Source organism: Solanum stenotomum, chromosome 2 (genome assembly GCF_019186545.1).
Source record: "Solanum stenotomum isolate F172 chromosome 2, ASM1918654v1, whole genome shotgun sequence".
Lineage (NCBI taxonomy): Eukaryota > Viridiplantae > Streptophyta > Magnoliopsida > Solanales > Solanaceae > Solanum > Solanum stenotomum.
The window spans coordinates 58,043,285-58,067,888 of NC_064283.1; the positions used below are offsets into that span (position 1 = coordinate 58,043,285).

General features: G+C 34.4%; 3 protein-coding genes and 1 long non-coding RNA gene across 9 annotated transcripts; 2 read left to right on the forward strand and 2 right to left on the reverse strand.

Moving 5' to 3' along the window:
* Positions 1 to 1,277: 1,277 nt before the first annotated feature.
* LOC125857051 (uncharacterized) lies at positions 1,278 to 8,218 on the reverse strand. Of its 5 annotated transcripts, none has more exons than XR_007445586.1 (7): positions 7,516 to 8,218; positions 6,565 to 6,694; positions 4,321 to 4,361; positions 3,663 to 3,780; positions 3,018 to 3,138; positions 2,811 to 2,906; positions 1,278 to 1,659 (listed from the first exon to the last, which is right to left on the reverse strand). It is a non-coding gene; the product is annotated as an uncharacterized LOC125857051 (long non-coding RNA). The 5 variants fall into 5 exon arrangements; XR_007445585.1 differs by having other exon boundaries at positions 3,663 to 3,829; XR_007445584.1 differs by having other exon boundaries at positions 3,663 to 4,361; positions 7,852 to 8,218.
* A 2,769-nt stretch (positions 8,219 to 10,987) lies between these two features.
* Positions 10,988 to 16,289, forward strand: LOC125856642 (putative disease resistance protein RGA1). 2 transcript variants are annotated; one of them, XM_049536232.1, is made up of 2 exons: positions 10,988 to 13,672; positions 16,165 to 16,289. In XM_049536232.1, the coding sequence occupies exon 1, from the start codon at positions 11,120 to 11,122 to the stop codon at positions 13,670 to 13,672; it is 2,553 nt and encodes an 850-aa protein (XP_049392189.1). In that variant the 5' UTR covers positions 10,988 to 11,119; the 3' UTR covers positions 16,165 to 16,289. The 2 variants fall into 2 exon arrangements, with proteins under 2 accessions (XP_049392189.1, XP_049392188.1); XM_049536231.1 differs by lacking the exon at positions 16,165 to 16,289 and adding an exon at positions 14,683 to 14,901.
* Positions 16,290 to 18,535: 2,246 nt separating this feature from the next.
* On the forward strand, positions 18,536 to 21,070 carry LOC125856135 (disease resistance protein RGA2-like). Its single transcript, XM_049535695.1, has one exon. It carries the CDS (start codon positions 18,536 to 18,538, stop codon positions 21,068 to 21,070), a length of 2,535 nt encoding a protein of 844 aa, XP_049391652.1.
* A 585-nt stretch (positions 21,071 to 21,655) lies between these two features.
* On the reverse strand, positions 21,656 to 24,392 carry LOC125854576 (uncharacterized). The gene is made up of 3 exons (XM_049534157.1): positions 24,235 to 24,392; positions 23,269 to 23,766; positions 21,656 to 22,412 (listed from the first exon to the last, which is right to left on the reverse strand). Exons 1-3 carry the CDS (start codon positions 24,332 to 24,334, stop codon positions 21,889 to 21,891), a joined length of 1,122 nt encoding a protein of 373 aa, XP_049390114.1. The 5' UTR covers positions 24,335 to 24,392; the 3' UTR covers positions 21,656 to 21,888.
* Positions 24,393 to 24,604: the final 212 nt, after the last annotated feature.

Here is a 24,604-nt window from a genome sequence, read left to right on the forward strand (position 1 = left end):
ATATAAAAGAGTTAAAAAAGAAAAAATAAGTGATTTAAGAAAATTATATAAATAACATTAATGATGAGATGAAGATTAAGAAAAAACGTCAAATAAATTAGTAGTATTGATGATGATAAAAGTTAAATAAATCATTTTTTCTATTATTTAAATTTTTAACATAAAATTTCCAATCTTTTAAAATTAAAAATAAATGTTAAAAATAAAAATAAAAATCGAGGCAATAATTATTTTAAAGAAAAATATAACCAAAATTGTCAGAAAAACACGTGTACAGAAAGTAGTACACATTCCAATGTGTAGAAAAAGTAGAAGTACATGAAGTTACTTTAGTTCATCTTTTTGATGGGCCTCAATGTACAATTTCTATAGCTTTTAGTCCAGCTCTTTAGTGTAGTGTTGGTCCTCCCAAACTCCCATTTCTAAATAGGCTAGATGGACAAAGCCTGTGCTAAGCACAGGCCCAATATTTATATTTTCGATTGTAATCAGTTTTAAGATATTTTGCATAGTTTTATAGTAGTGAAGAATCACTGTACAAAATGAAAGGAGGAATGGAAGTGTAAGTTGTAACACATGGAGAAGCATAAACGTTAAAATTGCATAGCTTATATATATCTTAATAAACATGATCAATGCTAGCACCTTCAGCTTACACCTTGGTAGCACGGATTCTTCAATTCAGATGCCTCATCCAAGTCGGATTCTTCAAAGATACACTACTTTTGACAAATCTAATATATACCCATTATTTAGGCATTTTGAATATCAATACAAAATATATATATATATATATAAAGATCTTTGAAGCTCTGTAGTTGACCCTTTTTTTGTTTCCTCAGAACATACATATTCATCTCAATAATATAAAGCTTTAGAGGTCCAATGGATCTAAAAAAGAGACATATGACAATGACAACTCCAACATGATGTCATAATCTTCTTGGTCAAGCATTTTACAAAAGCAACATATTTTACTATAACCTGCATAATGCGAAAATAAGTAGAGTGAGCCTTTCAAATAAGGTTTCACTCATATATAAAAAGATTCAACTTCTAAACAAATTTATAGACCTCAAAGGTTGTTCTCTACCATTTATAGATTAGTTTTAGAGTTATTTATTTCACATACTTTCAATCATCTGTAATGAAAATTTTAGACTTCAACATATCAAGCAATTAATTTTTCTATTTGGAGGAAAGAAATTTATGAAACACTGAGGCAAAACTATGAGAATGATATAATTGAACTTGATAGTCAAGCATCACTGAGAAAATTCATTAACAATAATTATCTTATGTACCAACATGGGTAGAACATATCACTTTCATTTGTATGTGTGAAGTAGTCATAATCATCAATAATACACTTCTATATACATCTTTGATAGTACAATACTTTTTAACTACAATAAGAAAAAGATATGAATATATTACTTGGACAAAATACTCAAATTCATTGATACTATTCATCCAACGCTCTGGTGCACTAAGTCTTGAAGCAATAGCCATCTCGGATATAGCTCTTGCAATAGCAAAATTAACCTTTTACGCCTTCTCTTTCGACCTGCATCAGTGAGCTCACATATTGAATAATTTGTTGCTCATTGGATTCAAGACCTTGTTCAGACTGTGAAAATGTCAACTCTTCCTGAGACACTGTTGAAGGTTGAGGATCAGATGAAGAACTGGGGAGTCAAATGTGGATTTTATATAACTTAGCACTAACATAGATACGAAAGTAACTTTCTCATATACATGTAAGAAATAGATAAAGAGATAAGATCATATATATATGTGTGTGTATGTATCTACGCGACAAGAAAATATGGAGCAATAACATTTATTTAGAGATGAGTATCAGAAAAGATAACAAAATATTTGAAAGACCTTTCCGTCAATTCACATCAACATAAAACAGTATATAGTTGAGTTTTTTCGAAAGCAAAGAAAATCTGGCATGGCATGGCTGGAAGCTAGCTAGTGGCTCGTCAGTCGTTCTGAATGAGTTTATTTGGCTTATCACTACTTAGATACTACGTCATCACTTTTTTGCCAAGTGACCCAAACCGAGGGATAATTCAAAGGAGCATGGCCTCAAATTGAATTTAATCGGTCAATAGTATTTGTTCGAATCAATTAAACATTTAAAGCACAATAGATGAAAATATTTAAGTGAAGCAGTTGTTTCAAACAGCCTTAAAGTAACCTTTTTTCACCAAAAAGTAGAGCAAAAATGAACCCCAACGAACTCAAAAGTGCAGTAATAGTTTGGCAAAAATGCAGCAGTCCTTAAGGCTCAATTTCTGCCTAAAGTACCACATTTATCATAGCAATATTTTTGACAATATGGTTGACTTAAAAGTGCAGTGAAGTTTAGCTCAACACATAGCAACCATTGGCTCAAATTTGTCTAAAAGTATAGCAAATAGCTTAGTCTAAAATTCAACAGTAGTAAAAGAAAAATTACAACAACCCGGGGCTCAGAAAATATTACAAAATGGAGCAGCAAAAGGCCAAAATGCAAGAGTGATTCAACTTCAAAATGACGTGTCAAACTGTAGCAACCAACCTCATCAAAGGCATGAGGTAATGATAAACATGCCAAACAGAAGTTAAATAAGCAAAGTTGTTTCATTTTTTGCCTCAATAGATTGTAGCAGAAAAATGATCAAAGTGCTGAAATTGTTCATCCACGGTAGCAACTATTATCAACAACATCAAGCCACAAATTCGCCCAAAACACAACAACTATATTTTTCTTTTAAGTAAGGTATGTGTCGAAATACACCTATATCAAATTAATTTACCAGATAATCTGCTCCTGCAGATATAAGTATGTTGAGAGAATTCGAAAAAGCAAGCCCAGTTATTCTTTTATGATGTCCTTTGAGCTTTGTCTTTACCTACACAAAGGGATCATACTTAATGTCAACGAATTTAAACAAATACTGAATTAGTAATATTTCAAAAATTACAGAACGAAATAAATGTCTAAATAGCTCAATCTCATTAACTTGAACATTATATATCTGGATGTAGGAGTCATCCATTCATATGGCAATAACATTGTTATCTTGAAGATAAAATTCCAAAAAGGTTGTTGCGGGTGGGGCGGGCATAAATGTTGTCAATAGTCTGCATTTGCAACAGAAACAATATAGAGATTAGTAGAAAGCAAAATGAAGCAAAATAATATATAACTTGATGCAACTAATTCCTGATTTATAGCTTCTTAGCTGAACTGTTAGCTAAAGCTAATGAAATGTCAAATTCGAATAGTTGTAAAAGTATCTATTAAGATCAACTAATATCATATGGTTAAAGCTATAATTTTTTCAGGTAAACTAACACAAAGTACATATTAATTTACTTTGTAAATCTGGAATGTTAAGGCAACGAAAGAGCTAGAATAACCAACGTACTATCTTTGCTAGTTTATTTCCCTAGTTCCTTGACTATCAGGGCGAGATTGTTCCATTCATTCGAGAACTCAAAAAGATGTTTTTTCCAGTAATCAAATATCTCAAAAAGGAAGATATTTTCTATTATTGGGCAACATAAGAATAGTCAAGATAATGTGAGAAGAAGCAAATCTAAGTCACATATATTTCAATCGTATCAATTCAAAAGTCACGGGAAAAAAATAATCACAACTGTACGTAGTTAAGACTCGCCTTTTCTTCAACCTTGCGCTTGAATATTCGAATACAACTTTCATTTTCATTTCCTCCATAAGTAGTAGCTTTCTCAAATTCCTCCGGCAAATCTTGGCTATCCCTATCCAGATCGTAAGACTCTTTAGGAAGAGTCAATTTGAGAGATCCGTCTAATAAGGACCACTTGAGATTGGTTAACCCATGATTATTTAGATGAAAGAACAATACTTTTTAACTGTGGTTAGAATGAAAGTGTATAGCATTTATACTAAATAATGTATATTATGTCATGGGCAAGGTACAAATGAGAAACCGAAAAAGAATAGATAAAGAATTACATAGTCCATACAAATTGAGAGTGATATCCATCTATACCTTCTTCATTCTGTAGAGGTGTATCCATTTATTAGTTTGTCACTTTCTCATATGAAGAAGAACTCGGGGATTACAGTAAAGTTTGGTGCTCGAGAACTAAAAATAATGTTTCAACGTTATAGCCATTTGTAAGAACACTCTAAAATAACATAAAAGTACTTGGGAATTATATTACCCTCTAGAATACTTCAAGTGAGTTTAACTAATGCACATAAGTTCGGTAGTGTCTTAGATATAGAAAATATTGTCACAATTGTTTTTGAGAAATGAAAAGTTCAGTTCTCACCTCCCAATTCTCACCATCCAGCAACTTCATTACAGTCCTTGCTTGTTTATTCAATTGAAAAAAAATAAGAAGAAGAAAAGGAAAGAAGCAAGAAAAACAATATTATTGAATTGTTTCAGACATATTATCAAACACCAGGTGTGCATCAGTATGGAAATCATATATTAACATGACATGTATATAGAATGTCCAAAAGAAAATTATAGGTCAAAATAAACATTAGCAGAACATCCAGAGAACAAAAATTATCAATTGAGTATATGATTTTTTTTCCCGTGAAAATGTTTCATGAAACTTTATGGCGTAAGTTGATTATGGTAACATGAACAACTTTGGTTGAAAATGTTGAGTGGAATAGAAAAGATATTCATGGAGCAGAGGGTTCAGGAATTAAGTGAATTCACTTGGCTAAAACATAAACAGTCGTACAAAATCGACATGAAAATGTCATGAATCTATAATAAGCAGAGAAGTGGAAGAAATGTACCTCATGTCACGACCCGAGCCTACACCCTGGACGTGGCCGGCACTCGAAGACCATTGCTGGTCCTTAAGCGAACCCTTATCCTGGCTGACTACAAGCAGAAAACTGATTCAAGCATACAAAGCTTAAAAACTGAAATAAAAGTTCATAAGACTAAAATACAAACTTTAAGTCCAAAGAAAACTATGTATAATAAAATATATACAACTTGCCATAAAAAGGCAACTTTAGTCTTTAAAACATTTAACAAAATAAATGAAAACTTCTAAAACTCTACTGTCTATCTATGAAGCCTCTAAATGACAATGATGGAAGTCTGGACAATACCCACGACCTCCTAACAACTGAAAGTAAATGGAATCCTCCGGAAGCAATGAGGCTCACCATAGCTAACTCGAACTCTCGGATGTATCAACGAAGCTCCTGTTGATGATCCTGAATACCTGTGTCTGCATCATGAAAAGATGCAGGCCAAATGGCTCAGTACGTGGAATGTACGAGCATGTAAGGGGAATTCTAAAACATAAACATAAGCTTGAAANACTCTCTCTCTCTGGGGTACAAATTGACACATAAAACAATTAAATTAAAGCTAATCTTGATTGTCAAAAATTAAAAGATAATAACTTGTTCTCCCAAGAAAATATAGAATTCAAGGAACTTACTGATGGTATCGAGTGATGTACTTCTCATCTTGCTCATCTCGAGTTCCATCCGCCTTGTTGTCCCTACTACAAGCCCAATACTGTTTTCTGTTAAGTTCAACTTTTGAAATTAGAACGAATTGCCTTACCAAAAAGGGTAAGACTCATTGACAGAACGTGAATGCATTACTAACCTTTGGGAATTTTAGTCACATAGCATGTCTATATTTTTATTGAGTTCTTCCCAATACCCCTGAGGATTATGCAACTGACGCAAAAAAACCCAAATGTGTCGGCGCCAAAAAGTCAAGCCCAAGCTTGGTCATGATTGAAGAATTTTATCAACATATTGAAACAATACTTTCCAAGAATTTAAAAGTCAGTGAATGAATTTTAATTTAAAGTGAAAAGAAACCTACGAGGGAAAGAAGATGTTTCAGTTTTACAGGAGCAACTATGAACTCCAAACACAAAAGTCCACTGTAATAAAGTTCAAATTTGCATAAAGCTTGTAAATGATTATGACTGCCATGGTTGTAAGGTTTTTCTCGAAAGACCTCACACCATTAAGAGAATCTACATCTTATATGTAGTTTCCAATCTTTTCTTGAGAGATACATTAGCTCTCTGGACTAAGTCCAATAATGTGTCAACACAATCATAATGAACATAAAAAGATACTGATTTTGTGGGTCTTAGTAAATATAATTAATCACAACAACCTTCTAGATCTTAATCCCTACTCTTGATTTTCCCATCTGTAAGCATGTAACGAAAAAGCGAATGAGTTTTTTATTTTCCATAGGTATTTAGTACTCACTTTCTAGATGACCACACCTTGTAGATTAATACCAATGCAATCATTATTTAAGTACATGAAGTAATGTACAGTCTAGAGTAAATATGAATAAATATTGAAAAGAGAAACTCACAGAGGCATGATCCTCGAGCGCATATCATTCTGGAACACTGAGAATGAAGTAATTTCACTGTACCTTGCTCATATCTCTTTCTCTCGCTCTCCCTGTCTATGTTTTTTTAAAAATATATGAAAAATACAACGTTTCTCTTTTTCTAAAGTTGTAGTGATTGATGTCCGAAGGATTTTAAACATACCATATCCCACATAAAGAAGAAGAGACAGGCTCTGAGTCTCACATTGCCCTATTTTGCTCCATTTTACAATGATCCATCACTACACATCCCTTCTAATTTGCTTGTTCTTTCTGATAATAATCACCCCACACTACAAAAATAATGTAAATATCAAATGTATAAGTGAGGAATGGTATCTGTAGGGAAAAGAAATGAAAAAGTCTTTTAGTTGGTTCGAACATACTATCAAACAGCTTTGTTGCACCAATTCTTAAATTAAGTTAATCATGCAATATAAATTTTAACGATAGAACACAGAATTTGCAACACATCTCATAAGATTGCACCTGAATATCTCAATTCAAACATGAATATTGAATAAGCATATCAAAAAAATTGGTACATGCATATTGAAACCCAATAGGAAACAACCCAAAAGAACAAGTGACGATTACAGATAATGAGAGTGCAATAACTAAAGAAAAATTGCTTTAAAACCTCAAAAAACATAAATAGAAACTCCTTCCACTTCTTCGCGTTTCAACCCCAGAGCAGGTAGATGTAACAGAAGTAAGATTATCGGGAAAATTAAATTAAAGTGAACTAAACTATCAACACAGAAAGCACCTTAGATGCAGTGTGTGCATTAAAGAAAAGATCCAGAGTTGTATACGTATCTATTTATATTTTGAATCATGCATGAGCAAAATAGATAAAATTGATGATAGGCACACATAAGAATCCAAAAAAGAATTGAAACGTTGTGTTTCAACCGCTTTGTTCTTGATTTTTTAAATTTGTTAATTTTTTACCATAGGTCGTTGCATGTACTTGGAGAAGAAAGGAAAGGAAGAAATTAAAAAGATGAGATACAGGGAACCGACCTTAGATGGAAGTCCTTCATGGAATCCATGGTTGGATCTTCCCAATAAAAAAATAATTCAAAATGTGAATTTCAAAAAGGATTAGTACCTGCTTTATTATATTTGTTCCTTTTTTGGTGTAACCTTAATTACCAGCAAGTAAAGAGACAGAGTATAAGAAGACCAACGGAAAATTCATTGACATAGCAGAGTCTTTATGAGTATCTGAGTAGTTATATTTGTTGCATATTCTGATTTCTCTAAAGTAAAAGGTTGTTACACCCAATTATTAAGCAAGGAGGAGCAAATGAAAGTATAACAGGGTCATTACGGAAAAGCAAAGATTTAAAAAGACGACTATGAAATGAAGAAAATTAGAGAACATAGAAACAAAATCTAAAGTCGATTAGAAACATGCAAGTAGAAAAATCCACAATAAACTCACCTCTATTAAAAATATGCAAGTAGAAATTGATTGGCAAACGAAAATTCAACATTAAACTAATCTCCGTTAGGAACATGCAAGTAGAAAATTTCATAATAAATTAAGAAAAAAAAATCAGAAAATCACCCAAGAATTGGATCCAAAATTGACAACAGATCTACCTCTAATAAAAACGAAAATCAGGGGGAAAAGGGGTGAGAAAAAAATAAGAAAATCAAAATCTGAAAAATCTAAACAAAAGAGTGAGAAGATTAAGTAAACTAAAAACTTATAAGAAGAAAAGCAGAGATGGGGTTTAATGGGTGTTTCTGTAGCTAGTGTGATGACTGAGTGAAGGAGAGATGCAGTGTTATTTTTTGGTGGTGAAGTGATAAACGTGGAGTACTGTTGAATGGAACACGTGTTAGCTATTAAAGGAGGACACAAGCATAAAATTTTTAAATCTCCAATTTACCCCTATTTGTCCTAAGTCTATAGTACAATATATGTAGCTCTCCGTACAAGCTTTTGGTGCTTTGTTCGTCTCCCCAACTGTCACTTATTAATAAGGGTAATAATTAGCTAAAATTTTAGTTATATGTACCTGCTTATTTATTAATTTTTTTTGTCAAAAATAAATAAATATTTGTTCTTTGAATTTCAATAATCCAACACATAAACTCAACATCTTGAATCTACTACAAATAAACTCAAATTTAAATANTATATACAAAACATATACATAATATATAATAACTGTGTATATATATGGTATATTTCAGTCATATTTCATAAACTAGATAGTTGTATATATTTGCAGTGGAACACTTCTTTTCATACCAAAACACAGCCTGTGAATATACTATTCTGTGAAACCCAAAAGTCAAGTAGTCGACTCAATTTTTGTGTTATTACAATACTTGAGTTTTTTTTTTTACTCTTTTTCACCTACAAGCTATATTAAAAATTTTCTTTAATACAAATTTACTCATGCACGAGTGTTTAAGACAAGACGATTGATTTTTATGTTGAAACTTTATGACAGTCAGGGGACCCTGATCATAAATGGGTTGTTTGTCCCGGTGAAAGGGGCGCTCTCCTTTTAATCGCTCTGACGCATATGTTGAATAGTTATTTTATGCGTTCATCTATCGAGTGCGAGTAAATTTTTTCCATGATCCTTATTTTTCATTTTCATTTATGCATTGTGGATATGGCTTAAATAGTAGTTCCAAATTAATTGATGTGTGTACCTCTGTCATTCTTTACCAACTTAGTTGGCCTACTAGGCACAAAGTTGTATTAGTCGAGTCAAGCAGCCCTATGGTTGTCTATATGATATGTTATACATCTTACATACAAGCTACCAAGTGAGGCTGAGATGGTTCGAGCATGTAAGGAGATGTGTGGATGCCCCGGTAAAGAGGTGCAAGAGGTTGGCCATAAAGGGTAGAGGTAGGTCTAAAGAGTAATGAGGTGAGATGATCGGTGATTAGGCGGGACATGACACGACTTCAACTCACCTAGATATGAGTGTGGAGATCGTTTAGGATAGAAAGTTAGTAGGTAGTTGAGTGCTTTGCTTTCCCATTTCCGAAATGAAATGTTACACATTTTACACACAAGCTACCAAGCTCTCTTAGAAATGTGCTCTTTGAGGCATAACACTACAATTCTTCTCCTCAATTTGAAGTTACATCAGAGATATAGCTTATTTTTACCATAAAATGAAGTAGCTAGAGTACCACTTGACAGTCAAGATAAGAACAATTTGTATACATAACACAATCAAGACTATGAAACAAGAAGGAAAAAAAATCTGAGTAAACTAGAAAATACATAGAAAAATAAATTTAAATTTTTTGACACACCCACTTTGGTTTTTTCTCAAATAAATGATGAGGCAAAGGATAATGTTGTTTTTCCCTTAATTAGAGGTCTCGAGTTCAAGCATTGTGTATGAAAAATTCTTGATAGGCAGTATATCTCTGGATAAAGCCTACACAATGCAAATCTGAAATAATCAAATTTTAATGTAGATATCGAATGCAAAATAAAATATCAAAAAATAAATATTATTCAAAAATAAAATTATATTAAGAGCTAACAAGAAAGAGTCGAAAGGAAAAAAGAAAGAGTAGAAAAAAAAAAAGTTAAAATTGATGAGAAAAGGAAATGAAATGAAAGTGGAATGTAGGTCTATATACATTTGACAGCCAAATATGTGGGTCATATGGTAGAAAAAGATGAAAACGGAACANAAAATTATATTAAGAGCTAACAAGAAAGAGTTGAAAGGAAAAAACAAACAGTAGAAAAAAAAAGTTAAAATTGATGAGAAAAGGAAATGAAATGAAAGTGGAATGTAGGTCTGTATACATTTGACAGCCAAATATGTGGGTCATATGGTAGAAAAAGATGAAAACGGAACACTCCCTCCGTCCACTTTTAATTGTTTAGTTTAAAAATCAAAGGATAATTTGCTATTTTATATCTATTTTACTCTTATTTATTTAATATTATTCATTTTCCAACATTTACATGACTTATACTCCCTTTGTTTCAAAAAGAATGATCTCCTTTCCTTTTTAGTCAGTTTAAAAAAGAATGACCTATTTCTTTTTTTGGTAACATTTTAATTTCAACTTTTCACGTGACATATTTAATGCTACAAGATTAAAGGGCAATTTTGTACATTTGACATAACTTTAATTTAGGACCACAAGATTCAAAAGTTTTTTTTATTTTCTTAAACTCCATGCCAAGTCAAACTAGACCATTCTTTGTGAAACAGAGGGAGTAATTAATAAGGGTGATGTAGTAAAATTATCATTTTATTTATTATTTTTTAAAGGTATGTCTAATCAAACATGAATAAGTAAAGATGTACAAAGAGAGTAGAACCAACGGAAAATAGTAATTTTACTTTGAACGAGAATAGGGGGTTAAGAATCCAACAAAGTTAGAGCATATAACTGATTTTTCAAGACAAATTTAAAATGTATCTTATGTATGTTAAATTAAACAATTTGTGTACATATTAGTGTGGAGAATCACCTATTGTAAGGGCATTTTTGTCATGCTTTTCTATGTCCTCTTTATTTTTGTATTTTTCTTTGCGTTGCTCGAGGTGAGACTCTTTCGAAAACAATTGCTCTACCTCCTCCACGAGGTTGGTATAAGGTTGATTATTCTTACTATTGAGTTGTTACAAAGTCATAGAGACAACATACTGCCCTCTCTCCAGCATTTCTCCATACTGTCAAAAATTTTCCTTCTTTTGAAAGACATGGCAGCAGCATCTTTTCTCTTCAACATTGCAAACTCCATCTTAGGTAAATTAGGATCCCATGCTCTTCAAGAGTTTTACTTGATTTGGGGTGTTAAAAATGAGCTCAAAAAACTCAAGAAGACCTTAGTCACCATCAGAGATGTACTGTTGGATGCTGAGGATCAACAATCCAAGAATCATGAGTTGACCAATTGGCTTAAAGAACTCAAAGATGTTCTTTATGATGCTGATGATTTTCTTGATGAAATTCAGACTCATGTACAACAGAGTCAAAGGTTGAAACCAAAGGTTTGTTTTTTATTCTCACCCTTTAAGTTTCTACTTTTTAGATATAGAATGGGTTATAAAGTGAAAGAAATAAGGGAGAGATTAGATAATATTGCAGCTGATAAAGCTAAATTCCACTTATCTGACAGAACTATTGCCTTAGAAATGAATAAAAGGGATTTGACCTATTCATTTATTCTTCCTTCTGATGTTGTTGGAAGGAGGAATGAGAGTGAAGAGGTTATTGAAGTTCTAATGCAAAAGGGTGTTGTTGATGATCAGAGTCGTCTCTCTGTGGTATCAATTGTTGGGATTGGAGGTGTGGGGAAAACCACACTTGCTAAATTAGTGTATAGAGATGAGAGGATAGTTAAGAACTTTCCTGTGAGGATTTGGTTATGTGCCTCACAGGATTTTGATGTTGCAAAATTGTCTAGAAACATTGTTAATTTGGCGAGTGGTGCCTCTTGTGATAACTTTAATGTTGAACAAGTCCATGCTTCGCTTCAAGATGCTTTGAGGGGGAAGAGGTTTTTACTCATCATTGATGATGTTTGGAGTCGGGATCGTTCCAAGTGGTTGGAATTGAGAAGTTTGTTGATGGTTGGAGAGTGTGGAAGCAAGGTCGTTGTAACTACTCGTAGTGATTATATTGCCTCGATGATGGAATCCGTCGTTACGTATAACTTGAAGGAGCTTCCACATGAGGATTGCCTCTCTTTGTTTCTAAAATGGGCGTTTAGGAACGGACAAGAGAGGCATTTTCCGAACCTTACTAAAATTGGAGAAGATATTGTGAAGAAATGTAAAGGAGTGCCTTTGGCAGTAAAGACTCTCGGAAGCATGCTGTATGCGACAACAGATGAACGGGAATGGTTAAAAGTGAGAGACGATGAGATATGGCAACTAAATCAGGAAGATGATGATATCTTACCTGCTCTAAGGTTAAGCTACAATCAGTTGCCATATTACTTGAAGCAATGCTTTGCTTACTGCTCAATATTTCCCAAGGGTCAAGAAATCGCGAGCAGTATGCTGATTCAGTTGTGGTTGGCTCAAGGGCTAATACATTCGTCTAACGAAAACCAAGAGTTGGAAGATGTTGGTCTCCACTATGTGAAAGAGTTGTGCTCGAGATCTCTTTTCGAAGAGGTTGAAGCGTATGACTCGTTCATAAGTATAAAAATGCATGATCTTGTGCATGACCTTGCAGTATTAGTTGCACAAACTGATTGTTGTGTCATAAAAAACAACACTGATAGTATAACTGAAAAGGTTCGTCATGTAACACTTTTCAGTTATAGTCCTTCAGAGGAAAGCATTCCTGGAATTTTATGTAAACAGAAGAGAATTCGGACCATTTTTGCTCCGTCTGAAGGATTTGAAAGATATGCTGCTCTTTTGGTTGGTCAATGCATTTCAAGATTCAAGTACTTGAGGGTGTTAGATTTACGCCATTCAAGTCTTGAGACGCTGCCAGATTCTATTGGAAACATGAAGCATCTAAGGTACATTGATTTTAGTGGCAACAATAACATCCAAATGCTTCCCTCAAACATCTGCAAGTTGCCTAATCTGCAAACTTTACGGATTGTTCTTTGCACAAAACTTCAGAAATTGCCAAGGGAGCTGGGAAATTTGGTCAGTCTAAGACATCTGTACTTGACAACCAAAGAGCAGAATTTGCCGGAGAAAGGATTGGGGTCCTTGGCACTTCTTCAATCCCTGTCCATATTCGGATGTGAAAATCTTGTATCCCTATTCGAAGGAATACAGAAACTCACGAAACTTAGGACTCTAGTTATTGGTGATTGTCCGAGGTTGACTGCTTTGCCAAGAGGCATAGTTCACTTGTCAGCCTTAGAGAACTTTATGATTGTCAACTGTGAAGAGCTTATGTTGTCTGACTGGCCAGATTTTGAGGGTCTAAAGAGAATCCGGTCACTTGTAATCGGAGGACTTCCACATTTGGTGTCTTTGCCAGAGTGGTTGAAAGGGGATTGTAATAGTCTAAAGTTCATTCGCATCTCAACATGTCCAAGCTTCATTGCAATGCCTGATTGGCTGGAAAACTCCACGTCCCTCGAGCAGCTTGAGATAACAGGGTGCCCGAAATTTTCATCTCTCCCGGATAGCATGAGTTGTCTTACTACATTGAGGATGTTGAAAATTCAGAAATGTCCTGAATTAACTAGACGATGCGAAAAGGATGCTGGAGAGGATTGGACAAAGATTGCTCACATCCAGGAAATTCATCTTAATGATATCACAATATATAACTAGGTCATCAAGAGCCTTCTTTTATATTTTTATATGGACTTTGTTCATGTATATTTGCAGCATCTTACTTTTGCCACAAAGTTGGATACTTAAAACAACTTATATGTTAAATGTGGAATCTGCATTCACGAATAGCTGAAAATCACTGCAGCGTTAACCACCACATCTCAGGTCCCTAGATGCCTCGACTGATAATTCTATCTAGGATTGTTTTTGTCTTTCGTTTCGAGTTATGTAAGTCCTTTTGATTTCAATGCAACCTGACTAGGGGTGGGCATAAATACGGAAAACCGAAAAACTGAACCGAAGGTTCTTCGGTGTTTCGGTTCGGTGTCGGTTCTTTATTTTTGGAACTTCGGTTCGGAGTTCGGTGTAAGGGTCCCGAAACTACGGTGCACCGAAGAACCGAAGTTTTATTAAATAAATTTTAAAAAATTTAAATTATATTACTTAATAATACTTATAAATTTTGACTCAAAATATTTACCTGGTGTTGTGTTTTTTTTTAAAAAAAAATTGTGGGGACAAGTGTAGACCTTGTTTTGTGAGTAAAGATAATTGTTGTGTGCTCTTTACCATTTATCTGCATATGTTTGCTGAGTCTGTCGCCGAATATTTAGTTAGTCATCTCTGTAGCAACATGGGAGGATAAATAATACATCTAATTAACAAATCCTTTGGCATCTTTGCTAGAAACAGAAACAAAATTTGAATTTTCTAGTTAAAGAATCATCTATGCTACGTCTTTTTAATTATAAATTAAACACATGAAACTCTTAACACTTTATCATATTCCCTCTTTAGTTTTATTCACATTGAAAAATCGATTTAAAAACACCGAACTAAACCGAACCGAAGTAAAAAAAACCGAATCAAATCGATCTAGTTTGGTATGAAATATGGTGTACACTTTTCTAAAATTGAATACCGAAGAATCGAATAGAAATTTAATTAAACCGAATCGAAGAATCAAACGCCCACCTCTAAACCTAACTCATCAACTTCTATTGTAGGTAAGATGAATGTGTCCAATCTATGATGGATGTCCCCACATCACATGTAAGTTCAGAGATCACAGCTCAGAAGGACCTACTGAAGAGTGAAGATCACATCATGTTTTGTCTTTTCAAATTCAAAGCAATTTCTTTTTTTTTGTTTAAGCAGCATGTATATATGTATTCTAAACTCACTGGTCGACCAATTCAAAGTCGCCTCTGGTAGGCCATTAAGAGGGGTATGTTTAAGCTGAAAGGTTCTAGCTTAAACTCGAAACGTCTAGTTAAGAGTAGAGGAATCAACCATCTCATTATATCACGAGCCTGACTGATTATCAATTGTTTAATTTAGAAACTAAATTTAAATTTTTGACCTACCCACTTTGGTTTTTCCTCAAATAAATGATGGGGCAGAGGATGTCTCGCTTAACTAGAGGTTTTGAGTTCAATTGATAAGCAGTATATCTCTCTAAACAAAGCCCTATACAATACAAATCTGAAATAGTCTAATTTTAATACAGATTCGGATGCAAAATAAAAAATTAAATAATAAATATCATACAAAAATAAAATTATATTAGGAATTAACAAGTAGAAAAAAAAATGCAAGAAAAAGTTGTGAGGAGAAAGAAAAAAATAATGAGAAAAGAAAATGTAAGGAAGTGGAATGTGGGTCTCATGTGCCTTTGGCACAAATTTCCCATTAATTTCATTTCCCTAAAGAAAAGTCTCTTTCTTTTTTTTTCCATTTTGTTGATGCAAAGAACCTTTCCTAGTTTGTAAGGTTGTCAACTTTTTCCACCAAGAAAACTATGACCCACAAACCGTCTTTTTTCTTTTCTTTTGTAGATACTCCCTCCGTCCACAATTAATTGTCATGATTTTCTTTTTTAGAGTCAAACAATAAGAACTTTGACCAACATTTTACGATGTATATTTTCATCATATTGATATGCAAAAAATTGCAACTTATAGTACTTTTCGTATAGTTTTTGAATATCTAATTTTTTTTAAAAAAATATCGAATTAACGTAATCTAATTTAACTTTAAAAATTAGTCAAATTGACTTTCGAAAAGCGCAACATGACAAATAAAAGTGGACAGAGGGAGTAGGATGTTATGGAGGCACGGAATATGGTAGAGGGTTAGTAGTGGTAGGTGGTCCCGTGGAGCTTTCAAAGGTAGTTTACTTACTTTAGTTTAGAGCGGGCAACAAGCCTTTTTTTTAGTTAGTCGGGTACTAACGTCTCCGACTCCCTAAAAAAGAAGATTGGTGACCTAGATGGTCAGGGTCTTTCCTTACCTTAGCTGAGCCTTATGTCCCTTCAACATTCCTATTCATCTTGCCTTGTCTTGGCTCGGTAGTTGTTCCTTGCATATTATTATTATAGTTAACTCTTAATATAATTTTATTCTAGTATAATATTTATTTTTTGATATTTTATTTTGCATTCGATATCTGCATTAAAATTTGATTATTTCAGATTTGCATTGCGTAGGCTTTATTCGGAGAGATATATTGCCTATTAAAAAAATTTCATACACAATGCTTGAACTCGAGACCTCTAATTAAGGGAAAAACAACATCATCCTTTGTCTCATCATTTATTTGAGGAAAAACCAAAATGGGCGTGTCAAAAAATTTAAATTTATTTTTCTATGTATTTTCCAGTTTACTCAGATTTTTTTTTCCTTCTTGTTTCATAGTCTTGATTGTGTTATGTATACAAATTGTTCTTGTCTTTGACTGTCAAGTGGCACTCTAGCTACTTCATTTTATGGTAAAATAAGCTATATCTCTGGTGTAACTTCAATTTGAGGAGAAGAATTGTAGTGTTATGCCTTAAAGAGAACATTTCTAAGAGAGCTTGGTAGCTTGTGTGTAAAATGTGTAACATTTCATTCCGGGAATGGGAAAGCAAAACACTCAACTACCTACTAATCTTCTATCCTAAACGACCTCCACACTCATATCTAGGTGAGCTGAACCCGTGTCACGTCCTGCCTAATCACCGATCACCTCACCTCAATACTCTTTAGACCTATTTCTACCCCTTTATGGCCAACCTCTGGCACCTCTTTATTGGGGCATCCACACATCTCCTTACATGCTCGAACCATTTCTCATCCTCACTTGGTAGCTTGTATGTATAATGTGTAACATTTCATACAGCCAACCACAATATGTCTGCTTGGCTCGACTAATACAACTTTGTGCCTAGTAGGCCCACTAAGTTGCACTACAAGAAAAATGTGGACTACATGGGGATTTTCTAGGGATTACATATGAAAATTCTCAAGAAACTAATTTTCTTGCGGATTTTCCTACCAAATAAAATTCGATGGTAAAACCTTCCTAGGTAATTCTTTTCTGCGAATTTTAAAATTCCCAAGTAATTTACCTAGGGATTTATATTTCACAGGTAAATTACTTGGGAATTTTCTTGCAAAAAAAATACCGATTTTTTTTTGTAAAAATTAACAAAAAAGAATTTTTCTAGACAATATTAATTAATAATTAGTATCTCTCCTAATTAATTATTTTGTTCTTGAACCCCATACATTAAGGGGTCGTTTGGTAGAGCGTATTAGGAAAAATAATGCACGTATTAGCCTTGTATATTACTAGCACCTTGTTTGGTACTTTTTTTCAACCTATGTATAACTAATGCATATGTATAACTAACACTCTATTGTGTATTAAGGTGTGCATTGCTAATACCATGGATTTCTAGGCGTTAGCAATACAATGGTTTTAATGGATGCATTAAAATGATAAAAGACCCAATTGTCCCTCAAAACCTTTTTTACATCTTTTCCACCATGAAAGTGGAGGGTATCTTTGTAAATAATTTTTTAATGCATTACATACTATTTTTAATGCATCAAACCAAACAATGCATTAAAATAATTTATGTATAATTAATGCAAGCATAACTAATACATGCATTATTAATACAACTCTAATAATTCTTATACACTCTACCTACCAAACGACCCCTTAAGTGCATTACTAACATAATCCTAGTCCACTCAACTTAATCCAAGCCCACTACCCATTACCCAACCTATATGTAATTAGTCTATTCTACCAATGCTCTAACTAATAGCATTATAAATGCTAAAGATCATGTGTCTTCCACCGATGTAGTAAAAAGTACCACTAGCATTTACACTAAACTTTGTTGTTTTTTTTCAATTTGATTAATTTTTAAAGCTAAATTTAATTAAATTAATTGAGTATTAAAAATACAATTTAGATATTCATTACACAAAAAGTACTATAAAGTCATTTCATATTAATATGAGATAAAAATATATCTTAAAATGTTAAGTAAAGTTCATGTGATTTAGCTTTTCAAAAATAAAGCATGACAACTATTTATATATTAAAATAAATCACTACCACCCAACATATCATGAAAATTTTATGCTTACACTTTCTATGAGATAATATATATAACGAAGCATATCAAATATAGACAAAATTTACATTATGCATACAAAGTTCTTATAAGTAAATAATTGAAAATATAATATATTTATAAGTTTAATGTGCAAGGAAGATATAAATCAATAATTGATTGTATATCTTATTAGGAAATTTGGTATTTATAATTTTAATTCATCTTTTAATAATTATATTTTAATATACTTAATTTTATATTTGGATATAATATCATTTAATAACTTACTATAGAGATTTTTTATTTTATTTTAATGCTAGTAAAAATATAATATACCAATTGGATATACAAGTAAAAATTATTTATTTTTCTTTTCATATAATTCTATCAACAAGGGGTAATTAGGCCCAAAGTTGAAAACCACATTCTCTCACTTCCTCTGCGAAAGAACCAACCTTTCTTTATGGATGTTGTTCAAGAATCTTCAACTTTCCTTTCCATCACCAAGGATGCAAAGGTTCTACTAGATATGCTTCTAGTGAAAGTGAAGTCTGTTGTTAACATTGCAAGGGCTATGAATATGCATTCTGACCTCATAAAACTAGAGCTTTTTGTTGAAAAAACAGAAAGAGATGTTACATTGAGTCATGAGGTAGCTGAGATGCTTAAGCTTGCTTGTTATGATGCTGAACGAGTCATTGATAAGTATGAAATTTGGTCTCTCAAAAACCAATTGCTTCCTAGTTCGACATCATCAAAGGTGCGTGGTTTAATTTTCTCCGGTAGATTAAACCCTTTTGCTTATAGAAATCGAATGTGTCTTGAAATTCGAAAGCTCATAAAGATATTGGATAAGATAGGAGATTTTGAAGAAAAGATTGAACTTGTTGAGTTGGACCACACTAACTGCTACATTATTCTACAATCAGGTTTTGACAGTACACGTACTCGTGTATCTGTACATTACTCTGGTGTTGTGGGTAGGGACACTGATAGACATACCGTTATCGAAGAACTTTTAAATGAAGCAACCCTTTTTGTATATCCCATTGTTGGTGTTGGAGGCATTGGAAAAACTACTCTTGCAAAATTTGTGTACAATGATCCAAGGATAGTTAGTCATTTTCAGCTGCTTTTGTGGGTTCACGTGTCTCGTGTCTTTAAAGTAGAGGAAGTATTAGAACAAATTGTGAATTCAGTTAGAGAAGATTTATTATGTGAGAAACTTGATATGATTGAACTGAAGAATCTAGTTCATGAGACTTTGTATGGAAAGAATTATTTGATTGTGTTAGATGATGTGTGGAATGAGGACCCACTGAAGTGGGATGAACTGAAGAAGTTGTTGATGGTGGGTGCTTGTGGAAGTAAGATTCTTGTAACTACTCGGAAAAAGGAAGTAGCTTCGATAATGGGGACGGTTCCTGCATACTGTTTGAAGGGTTTGTTACGTCAAGATAGTCTGACTTTGTTCTTGAATAAGGCATTTGAACATGATCAAGAAGTACTATATCCAGAACTTGTTGACATTGCGCTAATGTTAGTGCATAAATGTGAGGGAAATCCCTTACTCTTAATGATTGTAGGATCTTCATTGCGCAAGAAAACTGAGAGATGGGAGTGGGAGATAGTTAACAATCACAGCGGGTGGAACTCAAATCAGAATGACGAAATTTCATCTGCACTAAGAGTGAGCTATAAGCAATTGTCATCTAATCTCAAAGTTTGTCTTGCTTACTGCTCAATATTTCCCAAGGGTTGTGTGATTGAAATAGATAAACTTATACAGCTGTGGGTAGCAGAAGGTCTCATTAGTAAGTCTAATGAATCAGAAGATCTTGAGCACGTTGCAATTCAACATTACCGAGAGTTATTGTCGAGATCTTTTTTTCAAGACGTTGAAGAATATCGTTCCGTTTATACTTCAATCTGTACAATGCATGACCTTGTACATGATCTTGCACTGTCAGCAGCAGGGGTTGAATTCTGTACAGTAAATTCTCACATACAAAACATTTCTGATGAGGTCAGACATGTGGCATTTTCTGACTATGATTTGTCAGGCAAGGAACTGCCAACATCCCTTGTCAGTAACCAGGCATTAAGGACTATATCCTTCTCCATCAATGGAGTAGGGCCGATGAGTACAATGTTCGTTGAGGATTGCATCGCCAGATTCATGCAACTTAGGGTGCTAGATATCAGTGATTCATGTTTCGATGAGCTGTCTAGCTCTGTTGGCGAATTGAAGTATTTAAGATATCTTGATGTAAGTTCCAATGGAAGCATTAAAGAATTACCTGATTCGATTAACAAGTTGCTGAGCTTACAGACACTTCGAGTTTCTCATTGTCCACAACTTGAAGGGCTGCCTAAAGATATTGGAAATTTGATCAGCCTAAGACACTTGTTTATAACCACAAAGCAAGCATGTTTTCCTGATAAAGCAATTGGCTGCTTATCATCTCTTCGTTCTTTGTGCATTCACAGCTGCAACAATCTCGTATCTTTGTCTGAAGGTCTGCAATATCTGACTAGCCTTCGCACTTTGGCAATCATCAGTTGCCCAAGACTGACCTTTTTCCCAAGTGCTATGAAGCACCTTACTGCTTTAGAGAATCTGTTGATTATTGACTGTAAAGAGCTTACATTGTTGGAGTGGCAAGATATTGAAGGACTTAGGATGCTTCGGTCATTGGTTATCGGAGGCTTACCTGAATTGGAGTCAAAAGATGTTCACTGCCTCGGGAACCTTCAGATGTTGGTACTTGCTGGTTTACCAGAGTTAGTTACTTTGCCACGATGGCTTGAAGGTTCTAGTGCTACTCTACAATACCTGAGGGTGGAAAGGTGCCTGAATTTTGCAGCATTGCCAAAGTGGCTGGAAAATCTTACTGCACTTGAAAAACTTGAAATTTCCAAGTGCCGTAAATCATTTTCATTGCCCAAGGGGATGAGTTGCCTCACAAACCTGAAGGTACTTAAGATCGACAACTGACTGATCTTGAGTTCAGAATGCCAAGGCAGGACATCTCATATTTCTGAGGCTCAAATCAACTGATTGATCTTGAGTTCTGCTTCTTTCATGCCTTGGTTGGTTATATCATGTTTCATTTTTCTATGTATTTTCCAGTTTCTTCAGTTCTTTTCTTCTTCTTCCCATCTGCTTGTTTCACAGTCTTGATTGTGCTACGTACTTTGTTTTATGGTAAAATAAGCTATATTTCTGATGCAACTTCAAATTGCTTCAAAAGAATTGTAGTGTTATGCTTTAAACAGAACATTGCTAAGAGAGCTTGGTAGCTTGTGTGTAAAATGTGTAACATTTCATGCAGCCAACCACAGGGCTGCTTGCTTTTTGCGATCATTATTCTCCTTTCTATCCTGTTCTGATTACACTTCTTTTGAGTCGAGGGTCTAGAGGAAACAACATCTCTACCTCACAAAGATAGGGGTAAGGTCTATGTAATCATCTCACTTGTTGGATTACGCTGGGTATGTTGTTGGTGGTGGTTTCACTGTCATAATATTATCTTCGAACACCAATATACTACAGCTACAACAACACCCTCAGTCCCAAACAAATTGGGGTTGGCTATATGAATCTCCGCTTCTTCATTAAAGCTTATTTCATATCATCGGATTTGGAACCAAGAAAATACATGATTAGGCACTTTGTGACTTCAAGAAGGAAATAATGAAGGGATTTTACTACATTTATTGGATATAGCATTCTTGTTTCGGACCGAACAACTTAAACAAACATAAAAACAATGGTACAGAACTTATCTTGAAATTGACCTTTTCTGAGTATGCTCATTTCTGGACATGAACGAGACTAACATCATCAATGACAGGTCCACACATGTGACCAAAGTCGTGTACCTTCGTGTGATAGAATGGATTATAAAAAGCTATTGTTGTCCTAGTTTTATCTGCTCGGAACTTGAGGCTTGCTGTCTTGTACCATCCCTTTCCACTTGATACAAATGAAACTTGTGTACTGGCCTTGCCAGCGAATGCTTGAACTGTCATTGTTCCGTGGCAGTCATTGTTTGCATCGCCAATGATGAAAGTCAGGTTGTAGAATTGTTTGGGGACTGTCCTAACTATCTGTGCAATGCCTGTTTCCCTTCCTCCTATTAATTCAATAGCTGCGTTTCCTGAAGGTACTAAGAAATGCTTCGAGTCGATATATTTTGCTGGTTTTGCAAACTGAACCATCCATCCCGGAATTGGTGAGTACTTGTCTTGTTTCAGAGGCAGGACGAGCACCCCTGTTGAGAAGTTCTTGAATACGTGCGGACCAGCTTCAAATCCACCATTTTTCACCAAGTTACCTGCATACATGACCAGGAAAAAGGTATTGCATTGCATCAGGATCTGATTTTTAAAGTTATTAAATATGCATCATTCTGCTGAAAGAATTTTCGGCGTTTGCACAAATCGCCTTTTTTGAGGCCACCTATCTACCTTTTAAGGTAGAGATAAGGTCTACGTACACTCTACTCTCCCCAGACCTCACTCGTGGGATTACACTAGATATGTTATTGTTGCTTCTGTTGAGGCCACTGTTTAAACTTTGTCCCCATTAGCTTACTGGGCTGAATTTGACTGCTGAAAGGAAAATTCATCCAACTATGTTTGAAGGCGAAATTTAGCCCACTGGACTAAGGGGAACATACTTTAAAGAGTAGTCTCAGAAAAGGCCAACAACAACACCAAACCTTACCGCTACCTTGAGAAGGTAGAGAGGCAGAATCCGGCAGACCCTTGGCACAAAAGAGATGAAAAAGACGACACTAGCAATAAGCAGGAACAACAACAAGAAAATACAATAACCGAGGTTAATGAATCAACTAATAGAGATAGAAATCTAAGCATACGAAAATACAAGACTAATACGAATACTCCGGGAATGAGAAAGCAAAGCAGTCAACTACCTACTAACCTTCTATCCTAATCCTCAACCTCCACACTCAGATCATCGGTGAGCTGAAGCTGCTCCATATTGTCCTACCTAACCACCTCACATCAGTAATTCTTAGGCCTACATCTACCCCTCTACGACCAACCTCTTGTACCTATTTACAAGGGCATCCACACATCTCCTCTTTACATGCCTGAACTATCTCTAGGGAGACCACTCTCAGAAAAGGCCATATGGTGCAAATTATCAATGTATTGTAGGCTTACCTTTAGTATATGTAGCCATAGGCAATTCCTTGATTGCAATATGGTCTAGAATTGGTCCACAAGCTGGATCTTCTTGCATACCAGGATTGTGAAATTTGACCTCAACATAATTAGATGTTGTTTTGAAAGCCCAAGCATAAGTGTCACCACCATCAGCACTGTACAATGTCTGAATAGGAAGATCACTAGACGTGTCTCCAGCCGAGACGGTAAGGACCTCATCTTGAGCACAAGTCCTAGTGGCTCCAAATGTGAGTGAGTATGCAGTGTTTGGCTTCACCTCTACATACTGAGAGATGGAAGCCTCATTCCCAAGTCGGATCGCGTGGGCCCCACGAGGTATCGGGAAGTAGAACCCCCCTTCCTGGGGCCCACCTGATACCCACTCCACTACACCACTGATTTCCCATTCAGGCAAGGAGTATTTGCCAATGATCACTGTTTTCTTTAGTTCTGATGGCTTTGGCCCTTCTTCGAAATCGCCATTTTCCAGTAGACCTGTCATTATCACACCACAGTTTATAGTACATTTGACATAACATTCAAACAAATCTGAGTATTTGCCAATCAAATCAATGCATACAAATAAAAAAATGCTCAAATTATCTCATCAAGCTAAAGTCCAAAAGTTGGCTACAACCTCAACTTGGTTGATTTGCTACTCCAAAGTTCCAAGTGTAGTCTACATAAGTAGCGGATCCAGGATTTTCACTAAGACAATTCGAAAAATAAAAATGTAGCATACTGGATTTGAACTCGAAACCTCAAAGTAAATTTTGAACTCCCTAAACTATTGAGTCAACCTCTAGTCTTGTGTTCGGAAGATTCCAAACCTATATATAACCATAAAAAAAAAATTGAAAAATTACTTCTATATACAATGTAATTTTTTGCCGAAGGGTTCCCAGATCCATAAAAACTTAAGCACTACTTATCTTTATAGCATCTAAAAGAAGTAGAACTTACCATCAAGATATGGAACAATTGGAGCAGTTGCAGCAGAAGCTAAGCTGATGTACAAAGAGAAAATGAGTACAGAAGAAAGAGAGAAAATGGAAGAAGCCATTTTAGTTCAAAAAATCTTGATGAAAAGAAAGAAATTCAAACTAGATTTGAAGAGAAAAAGGCAGGAATATGTCCTATTTAAAGAATAAAAAAGTAAAACAGTATAAAATTTACTCCCTCCGTCTCAATTTAATTGTCTTACTTCCATATCCCAAAAAAAATTAGTCTTTTGTTATATTTAGTAAGTTTCCCAACTCCAACATTATACATCGTAAGTTTAAGACCACGAAATTTAAAGGACTACATACATGTTTTATTTAAGACCACGAGA

Excerpts from the sequence above, each read along its gene's own strand:
- LOC125856135 (XM_049535695.1), top strand. The coding sequence starts at position 18,536 with ATGGATGTTGTTCAAGAATCTTCAACTTTCCTTTCCATCACCAAGGAT.
- LOC125856642 (XM_049536232.1), top strand. The coding sequence starts at position 11,120 with ATGGCAGCAGCATCTTTTCTCTTCAACATTGCAAACTCCATCTTAGGT.
- LOC125854576 (XM_049534157.1), bottom strand. The coding sequence starts at position 24,334 with ATGGCTTCTTCCATTTTCTCTCTTTCTTCTGTACTCATTTTCTCTTTG. Across the intron at positions 23,767-24,234 it reads AATTGTTCCATATCTTGATG|GTCTACTGGAAAATGGCGAT; the intron begins GTAAGTTCTACT and ends TGATAATGACAG. Across the intron at positions 22,413-23,268 it reads TATGGCTACATATACTAAAG|GTAACTTGGTGAAAAATGGT; the intron begins GTAAGCCTACAA and ends TCATGTATGCAG.